Source organism: Paroedura picta, chromosome 3, assembly GCF_049243985.1.
Source record: "Paroedura picta isolate Pp20150507F chromosome 3, Ppicta_v3.0, whole genome shotgun sequence".
Classification (NCBI taxonomy): Eukaryota; Metazoa; Chordata; class Lepidosauria; order Squamata; family Gekkonidae; genus Paroedura; species Paroedura picta.
The window spans coordinates 118,424,256-118,445,850 of NC_135371.1; the positions used below are offsets into that span (position 1 = coordinate 118,424,256).

General features: G+C 45.7%; 1 protein-coding gene across 3 annotated transcripts in view; it reads right to left on the reverse strand.

The window, feature by feature from the left end:
- The window catches only part of GIPC1 (GIPC PDZ domain containing family member 1), a 29,863-nt gene extending 8,593 nt beyond the window's left edge, over positions 1–21,270 (reverse strand). The window contains exons 1-4 of one of the 3 annotated variants that reach the window (XM_077327377.1): positions 20,859–21,270; positions 14,835–15,167; positions 14,407–14,592; positions 9,536–9,716 (exon numbers count right to left, since the gene is read on the reverse strand). In XM_077327377.1, coding sequence (XP_077183492.1) covers positions 9,536–9,716; positions 14,407–14,592; positions 14,835–15,116 — 649 coding nt within the window. In that variant the 5' untranslated portion in view covers positions 15,117–15,167; positions 20,859–21,270. Of the gene's footprint in view, positions 1–9,535; positions 9,717–14,406; positions 14,593–14,834; positions 15,168–20,236; positions 20,713–20,737; positions 20,838–20,858 lie in introns of those variants that run through there. The other 2 variants (XM_077327380.1, XM_077327379.1) reach the window with 2 other exon arrangements.
- Between the last annotated feature and the right edge of the window lie 325 nt (positions 21,271–21,595).

A 21,595-nucleotide genomic window follows, 5' to 3' on the forward strand; every position in this document is an offset into this window, starting at 1 on the left:
CAAAGCTAGTATAGTGTGAAAAGACCTCTGAAAGACATATTTCCAAGACAGAATCTTCAGATGCAAGAAATATGTAAACAGAAATTCCAGAAGAGGCAGCTACAGACAGTTCAAGAGGAACTATCCGGATAGAACTATTTATCATACCTCTCGTGTGCCTATTTGAAGCAAGTCTACAACTGAGGTTTTCCACAAAAAATTATGATAGCCTATATAAGAGATGTTATTTTATGTCACTCAAGAAATTATATCAGCCAGACAGGTAGCATGATTCTAAATTTGGATGGAACTCCTCATTCTCAGCTCAATCACTCTCAATTTTCTTCAAACACTCATAACTAGAGAGAAGAGCTCATAGAGCTGCAGCTTCCTTCCGCAGCCAGTGGCTTCTGCTCTGGATGCATTCCTAATATTGCTCTGACATGGCCAGCCTTAGTACAGGAGGACAAGGCCCATTCTGGGCATCCAGAGGCAGCCCTAAGCAGTAACTTTTAAATAAACAGTTTCTAGCCAATATAATGGGGGGGGGGGGGGAGAACCTTTGCCCAAGTCCAATTTGACTCCCTCTTGCAGCCAGCATCCCACAGTTACATAAAGACCCTTAATGGGCCTCAGCAGTTGCTCACAGTCTGCTTATAGCTCCCCACGGCAGAGCTAAGAATTCATAGCCTGAAGCAGTACAAATAAAATATCTGGTTGTTCTGTCTCATCTGGCAGGGACATGCATTTGGCCCAAAGTTAGGTAGTAGCCCCAGATGTTTCAGGCCCTGTTCTTATTAGATTTCCTGTCTCTGTCCCCATAGCTCCAAGATAGGACATTCCAAGGAACAGTATGATCCTTCTAACTGGGCAACAAAGCTTGGTTGGCCCCTGCCTCTAGATGTGGCATCTAACAGCTAATAATTTTTTCATCACCTTAACAGAAGAGCTTTGGCTTGCTGAGGAATATGGAGCCCCAAGGAAACAAGTAAATGGAAGGGAAGAACAGAGGCACCTGCAGGCCATGCATTGAACAACCTTATAAGGATACGAGAAAAGGAATAAGGAAGGAAAATGCTATCCAGAATGCAACTAGAATTAGGGTAGATCCCCTAGTCTCCAACTCCACAACAAAAGACTGAAACTCTGTCACCTAATCATCAGTCTAAAACAACAAGGGCAGTCCTGGCAGTGACATCCATCGATGCATGTTTATTACAAGATGGCAATGGCTGCTTTGTCTTTGTCCAAACCAGCAAAGCAAGCCAATGCATGACTTCTCCTAAAAGTCCTGTGGCAGCTGCTCGAAACGATTCTTCCATTGCTCCCAGTCTGAGGCTCCCTGTTTAAATCGTGTCCGATGCAGCAAGCTAGACTTGAAGGATGGAACCTGGCAGCCGTGAGGGGAGACAGTGAAGACGCATGTATCAAACATGAAACGAATACTTGAGGATTTCTTGGAAGGATGCAGGATCGGGGAACGGGAGGGCAGAACAGATCCCATTGCAACACACATTGAGATGGAAAAGCTCAAGCTATTATCCCTTTAGACTAAAGCCTTAGCCAACAGGCAAGCTCATCATCACTGATATCCCATAGCATCTCTGCCCCCCTTCCTTTCTTCTCAGGTTCTCCCACCTCCCTTCTCTTAGGCTGGGCATACACATCTGGCCTATAGCCAATTTCTGCAGGCCACACTAAAGACGGCTGGGGTCAGTGGGGGGTAGGGTTTTTAGTTTGGGAATTTAAAAATGTTTAGGATGTTTTTAACCTGCTTATGAACATTTTTATCTATTGATGTAAACTGCCCTGAGCCTGCTTGTGGTGAGGAGCAGTTTACAATAAAATAATAAAGTAAATAATAAATTCCTTCTCTGTACGGCCCCAAGCGGGTGGTCGTATGGTTTCTGCTTCTCTTCCCAATCCCATCATTTTATTTTGAAGCAACATGCTTGCCAACAGCTTATTCTTAAAATCCGATTACACAAAAACATTACCAAATTGAAACAGGCAGATTTCAGAAGGCCTGAGAAAAATGTACAATATATCAGATATATACTTGGGTACAAAATTCTACTAGTGCCTACTGTATTACTGAGTTACCTTGACAGTGCCAGAGAATATATATGACTCAAGGAGTTTATGGCCCAGAATTACTAATCGTATGTGGATGTGTGAACACAGACAGCAACAACATACTTTATTCCATAGGCAGCAATCCTACAGGAAACGTTCTCAGTTTAGCTCCCTCTAGGACAGTCAGCCAAGCCAAGGCCAGAAACATCAACACTCAAGTATTGCTGGGATTTAGCATAGCCATTCCCAAAGCATGAATATTAATCCAGCAGTGCAGATGAAAGAGGGGAACGAAGCACGGACCCGTGCACAGCAGCTGCCGCCAAGGAGAAAATAACTTGGAAAGGGGGAAAATCATCTTCCTTCCCAGAACTGTCCAGTGAGTCACTCAAGGGGGAGAGAAGGAGGAATCTGCAGGATGAAATGATGGATATGGTGGCGCAAAGAGCAAGGAATGTAATGTCTTTGGGTACTGTAATTCTTGGGGCTTATTCCGAGAAGGAGGAAGACGCATCATGCATAGCAGGTACATGAGGAAGCCAGAATTTACGTGCTTATTGGATGATCACCCAGCGTTGCAATCCTGAGACAAACCTCTCTCGGCTAAAGAGAACACCAAAGGCCCTGGAAGATGCTTAGTAACAGGGCTTGAAGACATCCTGCATGACCACCGGCCTAATGCTCCAGAGACCAAGAAATACAATGACAGTACCCGGTTGTGATTAAAAAGGAGTTGGAGGCTGTCCAGGATGGAGGTGCTGGCTCTAGCCTAGTCATCATTTCAGGAGAAGAGTCAAGCCAAACTCAGCACATGTTCTCAATACAGAACTTCCAGCACGTCTCCTGAGGGCCGGGCAGTCTGGCACCAGTTGTGCTCCATGTATCTCCCTTCCTCAGCACTCCTCTAGGCATCTGTATATTACTTTCACATCCTTCCTCCCTCCCAACTGCCAGAAATCCCTTCGTATGCCAACAAAATACAGGATCCTTCCCCTTAAGGCCTCCAAGGATCCTTGGGAGAGAAACCTTTCCTGACTGGATCCATGGCCTCACCTGAAAGCCTGCTGAACAGGTCCCAACGTGTGTCTGGAAGCATTTTCCCTTCAATGGGGATTTGACCTGGGAGAGCTGAGCTCTTGCTAGCTAGTGCCACTCTGACCTCTGCTGGTGAGAGGAGGCTGCTGTGGCACAGCTTCAAACTGCCCTGCGTGTGAGCCACAACCTGGCTGCATCTCAAGGCCTTTTCACAGCACCCAAGTCTCACTGATGGGCAGTAGGAATATTGACAGTAAAGAAAACAGAATGCTTTAAAAAAAAATTGAGATGTACCCTCACAGCACACTGTGGGGTGGGGAAGCACAGAGAGTAAAGAACATGCCTCAGTGTATCTCCAAGATACACCAAGCAGAATGCTCCCAACATCTGTCAGTGTGGCAAGGGCATGAAGCAATGCTGGTGCCTCTGTGCTGGTGGGGAAAGAGGCGGACCTAGAGATGTGGCAGCAGTCAGTCGGCTGCCCCAGCCCAGGAATGCCCCCCTCCCCAAACTGGTTAAATTCACTCCATCAAAAACCACGGTATAGCTCATAGGTTCCCCGTACAATGGGAAAAGCCAAGCCCCCCAACACAGTCTCCCCCCATAACGCACAACCAATCATCCCCTTCCCAGCAGCAGCCAGGCCCTTTATCCCAGCCACAGTGTGTTCCCTCCCCTGCACTGCATAAACCCCTTCCAGGACGCCCCATAGCAATCTTGATCCCAACAGTCCTTGGAAGCTAAGCAGGGCCGACCCTGGCTAGTATTTGGATGGAGTTTCCCCAAGGAACACTAGGGGGCACGACCTGGAGGCAGGCAATGGTAAACCACCTCTGTCTGCCAGACAACCTTGGATCTCTTGGCTATATACTACACCCCCACCACCACCACCACCACATGATAAATGAATAGCTACAGCATGTGGCATGGGACTCTGCCTCAGTGGTCTCTGCTGCACACCCTTAGAATATGTTGCACTGTACTTTGGGGGTGAGAGAGGCATAGAGGGCACTTAGCACTAATGCTCAAAGGAACAGCAAAGTCTGTGTCATACAGCTAGTTCAGAACTCAAAGTGGCATCCCATCTCCAGAAGCTCAACCTGAAGGGGCAACTAAACTGGGGTTTGGGGTGCCTGGCACCTGTCCTCTGTGCTCCGTGGATCAGCTAGCCAAACAATCATGGGACCCAGTCCCTTGAAGGTCTGCTGCAGCAGCAGCAGATGGAACAGCTGCCGTGGTGGAACACTTCCTCACAGGATCAATAAGTGTCACATGCACCTTGAAGGGGGGTTGTCCCTGGCAATCAGAGCCCCTCCCATGGATATGCAACCAGAGACTCTGCAAGGATTCCACAGGCATGGATGTGGTCACAACCAGTGGGGTTTGCCACCACCATGCACGAGTCCATTCAGTTGGTGATTCAAAAGGGAGCAAGGCTGGCATAGTTCCTGCCAGTTCTAGCCCAGCTTCAGGAAGCATCCAGCCTGGAACATCCTTCTGTCCAGCAAGTCTGCCTCTGTTGTATACATGCTGTGCTAGGGTCCGCTCAGCCTCTCTCCTTGTGATTCCCAGAGAGCAAAGCACAAAGCCAGATGTGCCATGTGAGACAGGGGGAGTTGGCAACCCCATTCACCCAGCCCTATATCCCCTCCCAAAACGGCCAGGAAGGGGTGGGGAGGGGAGGGGCCCCAGGTGAGCATGTACACAGCTATGCTTCCAAACCATATTCTGCATGATAACACCATTTCTGGGATTTCTCAAAGCCTGAAGAATGCTTCAGGGGTTTCTCAATGGTAAAAAAGTTGAGAACGGCTGTTCTATGGGCTAGAATAGGGTTGCTCCTCTCACATGCCTTGGTTGGGGCTGTGCTGTTGGTTGGGGCTGTGCTGTTTCTTTCCTGTCCACTGGCTGGCTGTGTACTGGGGGGGAGGGGTGATGTCAAGGCACACTGGCCAAATCAGTAGACAGTGAATAAATGCTCGTGTGTGCACCCCTCACATGGACATCATCAGCTAGTACTGCCTGATTGGAGAGTCATGAGAAGGTTGCCATGGACTCCAGTGTGGTGGAGTGGCTCTCAGGTTTGGGCTGTCTATGTCTATTCTGCATGGCAGAAGTGGTAAATGCAAACAGCACTTTTATTGTCACATGTGAAAACTCCCTCTGCTACCTTGCAAACAGTATGGTGACAATTATACATATGCAGTTCCCTATTTTTATCTGTGGAGCTCATAGGCTCCTATTAGAATCTTTAAAATATCAACTAATTTATTTATTATAGACTGCCTTTCCTACTGAGCTGCTATCCACAAGTGTCAGTGAGTTCTCAAATGCAAGGCTTGTTTAATATTCAGGAAAGACAAGAAATATGAAGCCCAACCTCAATCAGAGCCCAACTCAAAAGATACCATACTTCTGACTTTAGCAATATAATAAAGCATATATTAAGAGCCTCTTGTGGCACAGAGTGGTAAGGCAGCAGACATGCAGTCTGAAAGCTCTGCCCATGAGGCTGGGAGTTCAATCCCAACAGCCGGCTCAAGGTTGACTCAGCCTTCCATCCTTCCGAGGTCGGTAAAATGAGTACCCAGCTTGCTGGGGGGTAAACGGTAATGACTGGGGAAGGCACTGGCAAACCACCCCGTATTGAGTCTGCCTTGAAAACGCTAGAGGGCATCACCCCAAGGGTCAGACATGACCTGGTGCTTGCACAGGGGATACCTTTACCTAAATTATTTTAACACAGCCCGCGGCGCCATGGGCGCCGCGGACTAAATAAAAGGGTAAGGGCTTGGGAGGCGGGATGTATCCGTGATGAGGAAGGGTGCTGATTGGCCCCTTCCTCTGGACGGACTACTGGAGGGACCAATTGGCAGGCGCATCAGGCCGCCGGCCAAGGGAGCCCCCCATGCCTAGCGCCCGCTGTATTTATTTTACAGCGGGCTTAAATACTAGTATATAATAAAGTATATACCCAGTGCTATTTACCCCTAGCTGCAGCTTATGTCTTCACTGTGCACATTAAAAAGATAGAAACATAATGCTAACTGCAGCCACCTACGTGTGCATTTTGCCATAACTAAACTAGCAAAAGAACCCTCTGCAAAGTTTGTCTACTCCTGTCTTGTTACAGGTAGTTTCTGATGAGATGCAGCAGCCTCTACTGGCCAGTTCATAACACAACAGACAAGTCTAACTGCTTGTCAGAGTGGCATGCAAAAAACAAATCTGTACTGATGCATTCCAAATTCTGGGCTGAGAAAAAAAACTAACTGTATAAATGATACTGAGTAACCTGAACTGCTCCTCTTACCACACATAATTTATTCTGCTTTTTAAAACTATTTCACACAACTTATCCTGGCTCTGGCACTCTCACCCCATCCCCAATCATGGAAAATCTGATCGTGTTCAGGAAGCTAGATTCTGCATTCAGCACACTTTTGGTCTGATGCCTCATCTATTCATCCCTGAGGAAAGGAGTTGATCTGCCTGGTTCCCTTCTTTTCCAATGGAAGCATCCTGCCCTCCTGCACGTTCCCAAATACACACCTGGGTGCATCTGTACTTATACAATTCAAATTCAGAGCTAAGAAAAAACAAATTGCATAAATTGTGCATTCTTAATCTAAGTATATGAGCCTCTTGTGGCGCAGAGTGGTAAGGCAGCCGTCTGAAAGCTCTGCCCATGAGGCTGGGAGTTCAATCCCAGCAGCCGGCTCAAGGTTGACTCAGCCTTCCATCCTTCCGAGGTCGGTAAAATGAGTACCCAGCTTGCTGGGGGTAAACGGTAATGACTGGGGAAGGCACTGGCAAACCACCCCGTATTGAGTCTGCCTTGAAAACGCTAGAGGGCGTCACCCCAAGGGTCAGGCATGACCCGGTGCTTGCACAGGGGATACCTTTACCTTTACCTTTAATCTAAGTATGTATTTGTGGGCAATATGTCATGGACCCCAGCAGTTAGATGCAGTCGTGGTCCCCTACTCGATATCCAAGTCCAGTGACTACCAACACTCAGCATTTAACCAGAAAGTTGGTTTATTGGAAGCAGGGACGCACAGACAGCTCAGCCAAGGGCAACACGTACACTTGAAAATTGACTGCGTCATTGCTCTTAGATCGGACCCAGGTTTTTATACGCCCAGGAATAGACCTCCCCCCCCCCTTTCAACAGGAGCTCCAGAAGCGACCTTTTCCGGAGAGTTTTTGAAGTCAGCAGGGTGTGAGACTGTTGGAGCCAGCAAAGCTCCTGCTTTTACATTTCAAGGGGAGCACTGGATCCCATCGCCCAGAGAGGGGGGAAAGGAAGGCAGTGATTAGAGTGGGGGAGGCAGCGATCAGAGTAACAATGTTTTTGACACCTCTACAAGGGGCAAGTGGAGCCTGCTCTGAGAAGGAGAAAACAGAGAATGGGGGAGGGGGGGACAGAGGCAGCTGACACAATATACTCAACAGGGCAAGCCCTCCCCACCCCAATGAGAACCCCGAATCCATAGAAAGCCAGCAGCACCTTTATTCCCAGCAGTTTGCCTATTGAATCCAAAAAACACATGCACTTCTCTCAGTCCATCTAATCCCAGGATATGGTTGGAAGGCACAGGATGCAGTAATCTGGGTCAGGAACTTGGACTGGAGATCTTTGGGGAACCCTATGTATGCCATCTTGAATTCCATACTGGGAAAAAGTTGGGATGCATTAAATGCAGTAAATAAAACAATTCATCTCATACACTTCATAAGAACCTAGCTATATATTTGTATTAATTATGGATTTGATTTATCTTATGTCTATCGTTTTGCATATAGCATATATTTTACTCTGTGACTTGAACATACAAAGGGAGAAGAAACCACTTTTCTATGTCAACTTTCTCTCAGGTGGAACAAAGTTCCTTTTTGAGTGGCTCATTTGAGACAAACAAAGGTTTATTGAATATATAAGCTTTCATGTGAAAGCACCCTTCCTTCCTTCCTTCCTTCCTTCCTTCCTTCCTTCCTTCCTTCCTTCCTTCCTTCCTTCCTTCCTTCCTTCCTTCCTTCCTTCCTTCCTTCCTTCCTTCCTTCCTTCCTTCCTTCCTATCTATCTATCTATCTATCTATCTATCTATCTATCTATCTATCTATCTATCTATCTATCTATCTATCTATCTATCTATCTATCTATCTCTGATGAAGATGCATGCTTGCACACAAAAGCCTGTATCTTCAATAAAACTTTGTTGGTCCTAAAAGTGCCTCTGGATTCAAACTTCGTTCTGCTGCTACAGACCAATATAGCTACCCACTTGAATCTATCTTTGTCCTTAGGTGTTTGGTCATTTATGTAAATCATCTCTCTGTTCTCAAGGCAGTGAATGTTGTAAAATTTCAATATTAAAACATATAAAGAATACTTAAAAGTCAATAAAAACCACAGAAAAATGCATATTGTCAAAACCAGGGGGGAGGACCAATACTGAGGTTAAGCCATATGAAACAATCAAGTCAACTTGCTGGCTGTAAACATGACCAAATACTAAACAATTGCTCCCTTTAAAATAATCATCCACCTGCTTAGAAAAGGCCCATAAAATTCAGAGACTTCTTTTGTTAAATGCAGCTAGCTATGCCTTATCCCAAGCAATGTGTGCAACTTAAGATTTTCTTTTTCATTTCACATTCCTGTTACCTATACCAGTGAGCAAGTTCATGAAGGAAATTAATGTTGAGACTCAAATTTTTGAAACTCGAAGCTTGAGAAACGTTTTGAGATAAATAGGCTTAGAAAGAGGTTTGCCAAACAAAGCTGCATTTTTGGCTGGAAGTTAGGAGTTTTATTTGGAAACTGACTCAATAAATCCCATTCAACAGTAACCAAATTTTGGGAGGCTTGGCATAATATTGAGGGCAAAGTCAGACTTTAAACCAGTAGTCCTCAACCTTTTTATCACGGGGGACCGGTTAACACTTAACAATTTTACTGAGGCCTGGGGGGGGTGGGGGTAGTCTTTTGCCGAGGGACGTTGCCGCCTGAGCCCCTGCTCCACTTACTTTCCCACCGGCGCCCCTGACTTCCTGCCACCTGCTGGGGGGCGCTGCCAGCAGCAGCAGCGCCACACTGAGGGGAGCCCCAGCCATGGCGGCCACCGGAGAGCACCAAAGGTGAGCCAGCGGCAGGGTGGCAAGGCAGCCCCCAAGGCAGCAGCCGGGGAGGAGGACGAGGAGGGGCCGTGGCCCGGTACCGACTGATCAACGGACTGGTCCCAGTCTCTGGACCAGGGGTTGGGGACCACTGCTTTAAAGAACTCTGGAACCACTGAAAATACTGCATGGGAGAAACAGCACAGTTAACTATTGACTCTATCTGAAACAACCTGAAGCTGGCCCCCATTAGAAAAGAGGTTTAAACATGATACTGCCTAGCAAACCAGTCACACCACCAGAGTCAGCTGCATCCACTTACCAAAAGCCTTCCGGGGCTCGGTGAGCTTCATTGTAAAAGTGCGGCCCTTGGGCAAATCCTTGAGCATTTTGGCAACCTCATAATGCCGGCAGCCGATGAGGCTCTGCCCGTTGATGGATTCGATCATGTCCCCAACATTGATGACTTGAATCCGGTCAATAACGCTGCCTTCCTTGATTCTCTGCCAGGAACATATGGGAAGAGTCACTCAGAATATGCAAGCCTGCTTGCTTCCTGATCTAGGTCACTTCCTATCTTGGGAGCTTCAGAAGGCAATTTGGCCACAAATGAGAGGTTGAACTGAAATGCAGCGGAGACAAATCTCCTACCTGGCCTACTCGCACATTCCAGAATTATGACTCCTCCCCTGTATGACTGACAACTGTCAGCTTGTCTTCAGGGAAGCAACAGGGAAAGTTCAATCAGGTCAATGACAGGATAATCCTTCTCTAGGATGCTGCTTTTCTGATAGCCGACTATAAGTAAAGCAACTAGAAGCAGCAACGTTGATTTTTATATCCCGCTTTTCACTACCCAAAGGAGTCACAGTGGCTTACAATCACTTACCCTTCCTCTCCCCACAACAGACACCCCGTGTAGCAGGTGGGGCTGAGAGAGCTCTGAGAGAACTGTTCTGTGAGAACAGCTCTAAAAGGACTGACTAGCTCAAGGTTACCCATCTGGCTGAATGAGGAAGAGTGGGGAATCAAAACCAACTCTCCAGGTTAGAGGCCACCACTCTTTAACCACTACCCCAAGTATGCTTAGACCAGTTCATCAACCTCTTCAGGAGTATGTTGTCTCATTTATAGCTGAAGAGCACCAGGACTAACTCAGTCATGGCATCAGGACTACACAGTCATGGCCTCATAACAAAAATGTGTTCGGTATTCACATTCCAGTCCCACCCCTTTCTGCTTGTTTCAGTCTTGGCATCCATCACAAGCTGATCTACAGCAAGAACCTCTCTATACCCCTGAAAAGGCTGGGTAAGAAAGCAAGGTTTTTCACTCATATGAACAAAACAGACAAAAAGCTCTCCCTGATGGTGTTTAAAGAACATGGTGAAATATTATGGGTATTCATTGCACATTCCGCTTGGCTCAAGCGCTGCAACACCTCCTGGAGTTCTGGTGAATCATAATTACACTTCTAATTTACTCAGTGGATGACAACAGCTGCCCAACCAGTCTGGCATCCTGTTTCCTGAAGAAGCAGTTCTCAAATGCCTTGCAAGGAGGCATAAACCACACCCCACCAGGCAAACCTGTACTCCTGGAAGCCACCCAGAAAAACTTCTGAATCCAAGAACCTGCCCCATCAAGCCCCAGGAACCAAAGCTTTTACCAATTTCTTTTGAAAACACTGCAGATTCTAAGCCCCTGAATCTGCCTCTTTCTGAAGCTCTGTTGCCCAAGCAAATGGCCTATAATCCATGCTTGGAAAGTAGCATTTGTTTTTCTTGGGTTAAATATTTTTGTAGGCTTTGACTGTAACAGTGAAGCAACTACTAGGACAGTGGACTGTTAAAAAGATTTATGCGTTTGCGCACGTGCATGCTTGTACTGCAATTTAGAGAGAACAGTATAATCACTATGTAAATTAAGTGTGCCAAGAGGGTACACAGTTCCAGATTCTAAGAATCCATCAGGAAGTGTAGCCTCCTGAAATGAAACAGAAAAGTATTAGATTTGAACTGTAGAAAAATTTCCTGAGAACAGACTTTCACTTCTGTTGAAACCAAAGCAACAGTGTTGGTTTGGAGAGCTTTCAGAGACTGTTTTACTGAGTCCGTATATGCAATGGTGCGTAGACTTCTGCTCTACAGCACCTTGTGACAAGAACAGCAAAGCCTTACATTAAATAACTAACACTGCACTACTGTTGTTCTTTCAAGACCGGGACCCCTCCCTTGCATCACCCTGTGACAATAGAGAGCCATTTCCTCTAGGACTGAAAGGCAAATGAAGCCTGGGAGTTTAGTAGCTGTTTATTTAACCGTTAGTACAGCCATGCTGGATCATGGAGGCCCACTTGGTTCAGCATTCCATGGCACACTGGAGATCACCAGATGACCCTAGAAGCCCTACAAGTGGCACAAAGGTCAAAGTCTCTTTCTGTTGCTGCTGCCTCTGAACAAGGAGATCTCCTTTAGTCATTATAGCACTAACAGATGGATTCAGTTTTAAGTGGGATTTGGAGCAGGACTTCAGTGGAGTAGAATGCTATGGAGTCCGCCCTCCAAAGCAGCCATTTTCTACAGGGGAACTGATCTCTTTATTTATTTATTTATTTATTTACTGCCCTTCTCAGCTCTGCTGGCTCATGGTGGTTTACAACAGTTAAAACCAAAACAATGAACTATCATTCCAGGAGATCCCCAGGTCTCGCAAGGGGACTGGCACCCCTACCTCTCTCACTGAAATTGCACAAAGCATGCACAGGATGAGTACCGCAGTTCTATGTCCTTGTTACTGCTCAGAACCATAAAGAAAAAAATGAATGCATATCACTATTTCCAAGAATGCAGCTAGCTAATCTAGCTTATGCAGCAACTGTAACAAAAGATCATCATTAATAATAAGGCATCAAAGACAATTAAGGCTGTAGAAAAGGAGGCCTGCTCAGTGGGCGTAGCTGTTGTGAGTGGCTTTCCACTAAAGCAGAATCTAAAGATCCTACAGAATGCCCAGAGTTTCACTTCTAAAAATTGTACAGATTCATTTCATTGTGCCAAGCCTTCTTTCCCAGTCTCATAGTTCTTAGTTCTAAGATCACCCCACTCCAAACAATCAGTGATGGGATAAGGCAATTCATGAACATGAACACATAAGCTGTTTTCTGCAGCCTTATGCCTTTTGTCAGAATCCTAGGAAATTCCCAGCTTTAAAATAAAAAAAGATAAACTTTTAGCTCTCACAGCCTTAGTTAGAAGTTTGAATGTCTGCTTCTCACTGCCAAGCAAAATGTCCAGGACTGTTCTGTTCTCCACCTGTCTCTTAGTGCCAAATAAGGAACTGGAATATACCCCTTACTCTGGTCAAATTCTGCTTTCAAATACATAAAATCAGCATTTCTCTTTTGTTAACTCTGTTTACTCCAAAATGCAGGATTTGGGGTTACCCATCAATCTTCAGGCAACAAGGCAAGATCATTTTATTGGCCAGGGCTTTTAATGGCGGATATAGATTGCAGGTATTTATAGGGAGGGAATTATTTGCAGTTTTATTTTGTATGTTTTAAATGGTTCTTTTTAATTGTAATCCATCTTGAGCCATGACGAATGTTGGAATAATTATATTTTAATACATAAATGCTTGAGAATTTTAGTACAAAGATCAAAGAACAATCCAGCAGCATCACTCCAAAGCTCAACAACAGCTCATGCTGGAATAAAGTTTGTTAGTCTTTAAGGTACCACTGGACTTAAAAACAGAAGGTACCACTGGACTTAAATACTGGACTTAAAAACTTCTTTATTTTGCTACAGAAAACTAAAATGGCTACTGATCTGAAATTAATCTAATCTCCCATCCTCATTTTAACTGTGTTTTTTCAGATGCTTTTGGGGGGGAAAGGCAGTAATTACTGCATGAAGGCAGTGATCTTACCCCCACTGTATGTCCCTAGTATTCAGAAGTATGCTGTAGTGGAATCCAAAAGTCTTTTTTAATTATCATGATTAACAGTCACTGATACACCCAGCCCCCAAGACAGAAGGACAAACAGTTCCTGCAAATCACTTTCTCTACAATATTCATAACTTTATAAACCTTTATTACATTTTAAACAAGAAAGACCCAAACACTTCTGCTTTTTTGACATCCACTGATTTTCTATGTCCTTCCTCCTTAGACCACCAACAATGCCATCCTAAACTAAATAATAACTTGGTAACCACACTGACTCCAATGTACTTAGAAGGGCATAATTCAGCTTGGGACTACACTGCATGAAAAAAATTGACCTGGTAATACCCTGGTTTCTCTTCAGATTGCATAACCTTTCCCTTTTACTAAAGAACAAAATATGACCTGTTCATAATACTTCTCATATAAGAAATACATAGTAATGCTATGCAATCATTCAGTACAGTAGGCAGGACTGGCTGTCCTTGAAAGGAATATACCACACATGGGCTCCGACCTCTTCTGAAGAGATGCCTCTGCTCTCACGTTTGGACCAGAAAAGAAGCCCAACTCAGAGAATGTGGATCTGCAATACTGGTGGCAGCCTATGGTATATTCCTCCAGCCCACTACTAACAATAATAAGCTACCTCTACTGTGAACCAGCCCTGGGTCACAGCTGCACGCTTTCTCCATTCAATAGCCAAGACCAGGCCCTCCCCCAAAAGACTGAGCCTCCCAGGCCCCTAATCAACAGTTTTCCCTCCCTCCCCATCAGCTATCCTAGGAAAGCAACAGGGGCTGGCAGTTTCTCCTCCTGCACATGGGCAAAGTGAGCATCAGCCACTGCATTCTGTCTTCCATTTGCTTTCCACCATGTAAGGAAGAGCAGCACTTTTCTGTTTCTCTGTTCTTCTGACCAGTAGTCTCCCATCACGGCCACCCCACCTCCCCTCTGGTAGTGGAAAGTAGGCTGGCTAATGGTGATAAGTAGCAGCAAGTGATGGTATCCCTGTCCCTCCACTTAGTCCAAGTAGTTTACAGGAAGGAAGCCAAGGAGACAGACAGGACCAGGAGGGTTGGCAACAGCCACCCTACACATGGAGGGGGGGTGAGGAAAAAAAAATGCAAGCAGCAGAGGGTGACTGGACAGCAGCAAATGGCACACAGGGTGTGGGGGTTTGTGTACGAAAAGGCAAAACTTCCACAGGAGAGGGCTCAAACAGGGTATCTCCCAAAATACCTTGATAAAAGCGTAGCCAGCGCCATTGTCTGTGATAGTCAGGCCCAGTGCCTCCTCTGACTTGAACACCTCAACCTCTTTCCTCTGGCCCTTTGTATGAGCGAAGATGAAATCTTCCAGGCCAATTTGGCCACCCAAAAGCTTGTCCATGTCCACTTTATGCGTATTTAAGGTACAAAACATCACCTAGGAAGTATCAAGAAAGTGGTGTGAGAATGATGCTAAACATTTCTAGACTGCGTTTGCATGTAATACTTACCTGGAAGTGCACAGTTGGTTGCCCTTCAGTCCTTAAACGTTTTTGGGAACCAACCTCAAGGTTAAATCCTCAGGTAGTTCATCAGCCCAAACCCACTCCATGTTTGGTACCACACAACATTTTTGGAACCGAGTGCACATCATCAGGAAAAAGCAAGTTCTGTGCTTACCTCAAGTGGTGAGATTTTGAAGGCTTCAGCAATTTTGCTGTATAATTCCTTAACATTGGTGAAGCCCTCAATCCGGCCAGTAGGACTGCCATGGGCCAGTTGAGTATGGAAAACAAGGCGCGGGCGGAGGTTGGCTGGTGGTGGGGGAAGGCCAGGTTGAAGAGCAGCCACACCACTAACACCACCTACTCCCACCCCACCCAGGCCACTTCGAATGGGCTCGGCTTCCTCATTCTCCACCAGTGGTGGGGCCTTCTTCCGACGTCCTAGTCCAAGCGGCATGAGGGAGATGTGGCCAGTCAGCTGGGAAGGTCAGTCAGCCAAGATATAGACCTAGAGGCAGAAGGGACACAGATGGACATTTAGGACATTCAAAATGAAAAGCAGGTTACCAGACAAATGAAAAGGACAGGAAGGCTTTGGAAGGGATGTTTATTTCACTTCCAGAAAGTTCTTTGAAATATGATGTCTAGGTGAGGCAGAGAGAAACATGGGATAGAAGGGGCTATAGAATTTCTTATTAAGAGAAAACACCCATTTAATGTCCAGAGCATCAGAACAGAATTACTCAGTTGATGAGCAGTCAAGTGCAGCAGCTTTGCAAATAAACCTATGTTTTGTTTTTTAACCAGGCTGTTTGCTCACAAAATATCTACTGCTGCCCTTTAAGATGTATCAATATCCAGAAACTGAGGGGGACGAGGGGGATGGAATACATAGGGAAGAAAAAGCCCAGCCACCAGGGCCCTGACCAGGAAAGCACATATATGCAAATAATACAAACTAAATACCAGAGAATCACAACTGCTCACATTTCAACACGCTGTAGACAAACCACAATGAAAATAATGTTCTTTTACCTACGGACGCTAGAAAGGAGAATCCTTGAATAATTATCATGACACAATGCACTCACATTTCTTTTGATTATATGTATCTGTCAACCAGGCTGTGAAAATACACAAGGGAAAATCACAGGCACAGCAGGTGCCCTTCCAGCTAGGGAGCCTCCAATGTCTCCATTCAGGAATCAGGGTGGAGCATGCCCTTACAAGCCAGTTCAGAACAGAGAAACTAGCTACAAGGTGTTCCCTACAGGGTGGGACAGCCAGGGAACTCAGCCAAACCTTGTGCCTGCTCTACAATGAAGCATAATCTAAGCTGAGCAACAGGGAAGTGTGTGCCTCAGACTGAAAAGTTCTTTATCCATGAAAATAAATGCCTTCTACCCCATTCACATTTTTCAAAGTAAAATTTGGTCTTGTTTTATATTGTTTGCACTCTTCCTGTTATCTCTGAAGACAGATTCAAGTGAGTAGCCGTGTTGGTTTGAAGCAGCAGAAGAAAATCACAGTCCAGTGGCACTTTAAAGACCAAAAGGTTTTATTCAAGGCATGAGCTTTTGTGTGCACGCACACACTTCCTCAGATACAACATAATGAAATGGAAGTAATCAAACTTATAGGTAAAGTGTGAGAGTAAATTAACATGCAACATAGTGAAAATGGTTAGCCGATTCCAGAAATAAATAGGTGTACAATACCTATGCCATATTGAGAATAATGGGCAAATAGATAATCAATTGCTGACAGCAGTTAGCTGAGATCTTGCCCTTCTACCTTGTTTGTTCTCTGGTCTGTGAACAGAAACAGCCAAATGCTATACTTCAAAGAAGTTGATGCCCTTAGATACGTCCATGCTTGAGAGGACAGTCAGGGTGCAGAAGGACAAGATCTCAGCTACCAGCTGCCAGCAATTGATTAACTATTTTCCCTTTATTGTATTAATGAGGCATATTTATTGTATGAAAAATGTTTCCCATGAAATTCAATCTGAAGTGAATGCAAAAATCCAAATTGCTGTTTTTTCCTATTTATTTCTGGAATCTGTTAATAATTTTCATTATGTTAATTTACTCTCATATTCTTCCTTTAAGTTTTAATGGATTACTTCCATTCCAATATTGTATATTGTATCAAGCTCATACCTTGAATAAAACCTTTTGGTCTTAAGGGTGCCACCAGACTCTAAATTTGTTCTCCTGTTATCTCTGATTACCACAGAGCCTTGCATTCTCTGCTTCTGCAGTCCTCTTTTGCTATCCCAGCCAAGAGACCAAGATCACAGCCCCAACCGACTTTAGCCAACTATAACCCCAATTTAATACTATTCACATATGTGTTCCTTTCTCAAACACCTGTTCCATTACAGGTTCAGAAATCTCAGTCCAGCAAGATTGTAAATATTTAAAAGCCTTGGTATCCACTCTAATCACTTATTTCATGACACCACCCAAATCATTCCCAGAAGCCCTGGATTTTAATCTGTCTAGACAGGAGACATGCAGAAAAAGTGCTGATAGGTCCCACTATAAAAGACGGTAGGTGAAGATATTATCATTTTATAGAACCAGAAGAATATTTTAAAGAACTAAAAATAATGCACTTGAAAATATAACCTTTACTTATGCAGTAATTCACACTGAGGGACTAATAAACCAATCCTGGAAACAGGATGTCAATTTTTGATACTGACTAGATATTTTAACTATATTGTCTCCAACCTCTTTATATAGTAATCCATTCAATGTTGACATTCCATTCTGATACAGGGATTTCTTAGTTGACTACCTTACAGTGCTGTTCTCAGTACAGTTATAGTCTTCTGTTCACTGAAGTCAGTGGATTTAGAAAGATTAATTCTGTTTAGGATGACATTGTTAGATAGACATATGCTAAGTTTCAGATAACAGTATTTTCCTCCTGAATCCTCTATACTAAGATACCAGTTACTTTATCTATTTCTAAACCATCGGAAGGGATGCTTGCCAAACCCCTTTGTAAGCCCTCCAACGAAGGTGACCATGAATTAACTGAACAACTTAGCTATGCCTCTATGCATGTTTAGAAGAAGAAAAGTTGGTTTTTTATCCTGCCTTTCACTGCTCAAAGGAGTCTCAAAGTGGCTTACAATCGCCTTCCCGTCCTCTCTCCACAACAGATACTCTGTGAGGTGGATGGGGCTGAGAGGGCTCTGAAAGAAGAACAGCTCTAGCAGAACTGTTACTAGCTCAAGGTCATTCAGCTGACAGTATGTGGAGGAGAGGGAAATTAAACTCTATTCTCCAGATTAGAGATCGCCACTCTTAACCACAAGTGGTCCCCAACCTTTTTATCACCAGAGACCACTCAACGCCGGGGACCACTCAACGCCTTTTACTGAGGCCCGGTGGGGGGGGGGGTAGTTCTCTACTCTCAACCACTGCCCTAACGCTCTCTGATCGCTATGGTAATGTTTAAACATCCCTTCAAAATAAGATACAGACACGCCACAACAATGAAGTGTGTTGTAAAGGGAGGATGAAGTAAAGGGCCGGGGGGGGGGGGAGAAGGCATCCTTCGGGGCCCACCTCCAATTAGTCGAAGGACCACATGTGGTCCACGGCCAACAGGTTGGGGATCGCTACACTAGACCATGCTGGCTCTTCTAAAGAAGTCGCACTGATTTCAAGACATTTACTCCTAAATTAACTGTGCTTATGCCCGCAGCCTAAATTTTTGATCCTGTCCATTCCTATCACTAGCAACTGTCATAAAATTTCGGGCAGACTCACAGGCTGCTAGTACTATTTAACATTTAGTCCACCTATGTAAGATGCTGCATTGTTCTGTCATATGCAGCCTGCCCTCCACACTTACAAAGAAATAAAATTGAGAGGACAAAGTTAAAAAAAGATAGCAGAATTTGCTAAAATGGCAGCAAGACAAGAGTTAACTTGTGTATTACTTCCCTGTAGTTATTTAGATATTTATACTTTGCTGTCATCCAGTGGGGTAAGAAACATCTCCGTTCCCCTCATTCATTTTATCTATTTTATTGACAAGAACAACATGAGTTCATATTATTTTAAAATGTCTTGGAAAGAATATGCCAAGGGACTTCCCAAAATGCTATTTTCTATTTTTGCAGCCAATCATGTTTAATTGTGATCCGTAATTACCTTCAAATCCTTATTAGCAGAGCCACAGCCTGGGTAGCCTAGTTATTCTTCTAATACCATAAGTACATTACAACAAACAGTGGCTATTTCCTAGACTAGTAAAGCATGTGAGCCTGGATATTAACTTCACCATCACATCACAATCAGTATAATGGAGGAGGGTGTGAGAAATATCTGAGGACTTCAATTATTTTGATGAATGAACATTTAAAAAGTGAAAATGGGGCTGTTTGCAGCTGCTGGTCCCTGAATTATGTGAGAGAATATAACAAGTGAAACCACCTACTAAAGTGGGAGCAGTTTCCTGCTTCAGGAACTGATGATCAGCTACCTCACACTGATAATTTAATGAGATTTCTAGACATCGGATGAGAAAAATGTGGGAACTAGCAGAGCTAGTTTATAGTGGGGTATTTTGTATATGTCTGCATGGTGGCTTGTTTTACCTAAGTATTGTGCCTCCAGGATTTTCCAAGACTTTGGAATGTTTGCAAAGATTGGAATGAGAATAACAAACACCAGCAGAAAGAATTGTGGGCGTGGAGGTAGGAACAATTGGGCAGCAGCAGCTTTAAAATGCTAGCCTTACCCCCTGCCCCACTGTGGGAAGCCTCTGACTTGTTATCTGAACCAGCAGGCCTAGGAACAGAGAAATCTCAGCTTTTGAGGTTTAACACACCAAATGGTAAAGCATTATATTCCATATGCATGCAATGAACTGTCAGATTTTACACAGTTATGACTATAGGTTAGGACTACCTGCCAACACCTAGGTGTAGCCAAAATATATGTCCCACCCCATTCTTCCACCTAAACAGCTTGTGGTTAGAAGTGGGAAGTGGCCTGTATATGTTCCTTATAGTATCTTTGATGTAAAGGCTGAAATGAAGTAATCCTGCTGTTTCAATAATAAACAGGACTTGATCCACAACTTTTTCTTCTCTAGCTTTTGTAACCATGAAGCCCAAGTCCATCAATTGCAGCCAAACAAGCAAAATCCTCTTAAACCACACTAACTCTTTACCACATAGCTAAACATAATCCCATAAAACCACAGAAAAAGGAACAATTTTGAAACTCAGCAAACATTCCCGTCAAAAAAGTAATTGATTAGAATAGTCACACAATGTAAGAGAAAACCCTGCACGAATTAGCGCGCACACCATGTGCGTTCTCCCCCCCCCCCCGTTTCCCAGTCGCTTTAGAAGCGACATCACCGGTGAGCCATTAAAATCAACTCATAGGGACAGGAAAGTGAGCTTTCTCAGCGAATGGTCATTTGGGCGTGACCTGTCCGGTTATCTCCTCTTCGTGCACGACAATCAAAGGAAATAAGGTCAACGTCAGCAGCAGCAGTGAAACTGACCCTCCCATTTGTAATGAGAATGCCTCGGTAACCTACCTGCAGTGTCTCCTGGCCTATCTGCGCTGGAAACAAGGAAAGAGAAAGCAGAGACAGGCCCGGCGCACTGTGACGAGCGCGTCCCTAAAGCGACACCCCACAGGCGTATAAGGAGCCTCTTGTACCCGCCCGGTACAAGCACGACCACGGAGGGAGAATTCACCCCCCCCCCCCGGCCTTGGGGAACCAGAGGATCGCGATGCAAGCCAACACTCGTCTCCTCCGGGAGGCCAGGGAGAATCCTGAAGTACGCGCAGCAGCCCTGCCACTCAATTGCCGCCCAAAACGCCCCCCAAGAGCCCGGGATTCTGGGCTCCCGCCTGAATGTCGACCGTCCTTCTCAAAGGCCTCGGGGCCAGGGCGCCTTCACACGCACGTCGTATCCTGGCAACCCAGCCTGGGCTTTCTACATGTGCAAACAGGCAGGGAGGCAGGGGGGAGGGTGGGGAAAGAGAGGACAGGACTTCTGGGCTCTTCGTCCCGCTCCCAACTCAGCCTTACCCAAAACTTCCTTCATCCCACTCCGGTAGGCCGTCTCCCTCCCCGCTCCCGGAACTGCCCCCCTCGATGCCCCCGAGATGTGCACGCGCAAATTCCGTCCCCCCCCCCCCCCCGGTCTTACCCCCGTCCGTTTCCTCGCCGGGCCCGTCGCTCAGCCAAACTACAGCCGAGCCCGTCCCTCAGAAGCAGGCTGGACCCACAGCCGCGAATGCTAACCAATCGGAGTACATTTCGCGGGGTTGGTTGACCAATCGCAGCTTGTTCTGCTGAGGCGGAACATTCCGGGCCTTTCCTATCATGTTCGCCGATTCGATCTGGGGGGCGGCACGCGACGCGGGGCAGAAATCACGGGGGACGCGTCGGGCCGTTCCCTGACCGGGGTTTGTGTGTGGGGGGGTGCCCGCTAGGGAACGACGCTTCAGAGTGGCCGCTGCCTTCGATCCGTGGACTCGCCCTCCAGTCGACGTTGTTGCGGCCGTGTTTGTCAGTTCTCAGCTGTCTGGCGGCCGGGTTGTGTCATGACCTGTCCCTCGGACCAGCAGCAGGGCAACGAGCTGGGCGTGTCTTGGCGCCAGGCTTTCTCACGGCGAGGGCGGGGGGTTGTTGGTGCCTGGCGCTGGCTTGCAACTGCAGAGACCTGTGTCGGCCGGAAAGGGCACGGGGCTCGTCCTTCAGTTTTGATTGGGCAGGCAGCTGCAGTAAGGAAGCCTGTTGTGCTTTCCTCTCCCCAACCTTGTGTCAAAGAGTAGAATAGGCACTTTTAGAAGAGGAAGAGTTGTTATGCTGCTTTTCTCTACTAGGAGTCTCCAATCGGCTTACAGTTCCCTTTCATCTCCCCACAACAGACACTATGTGAGG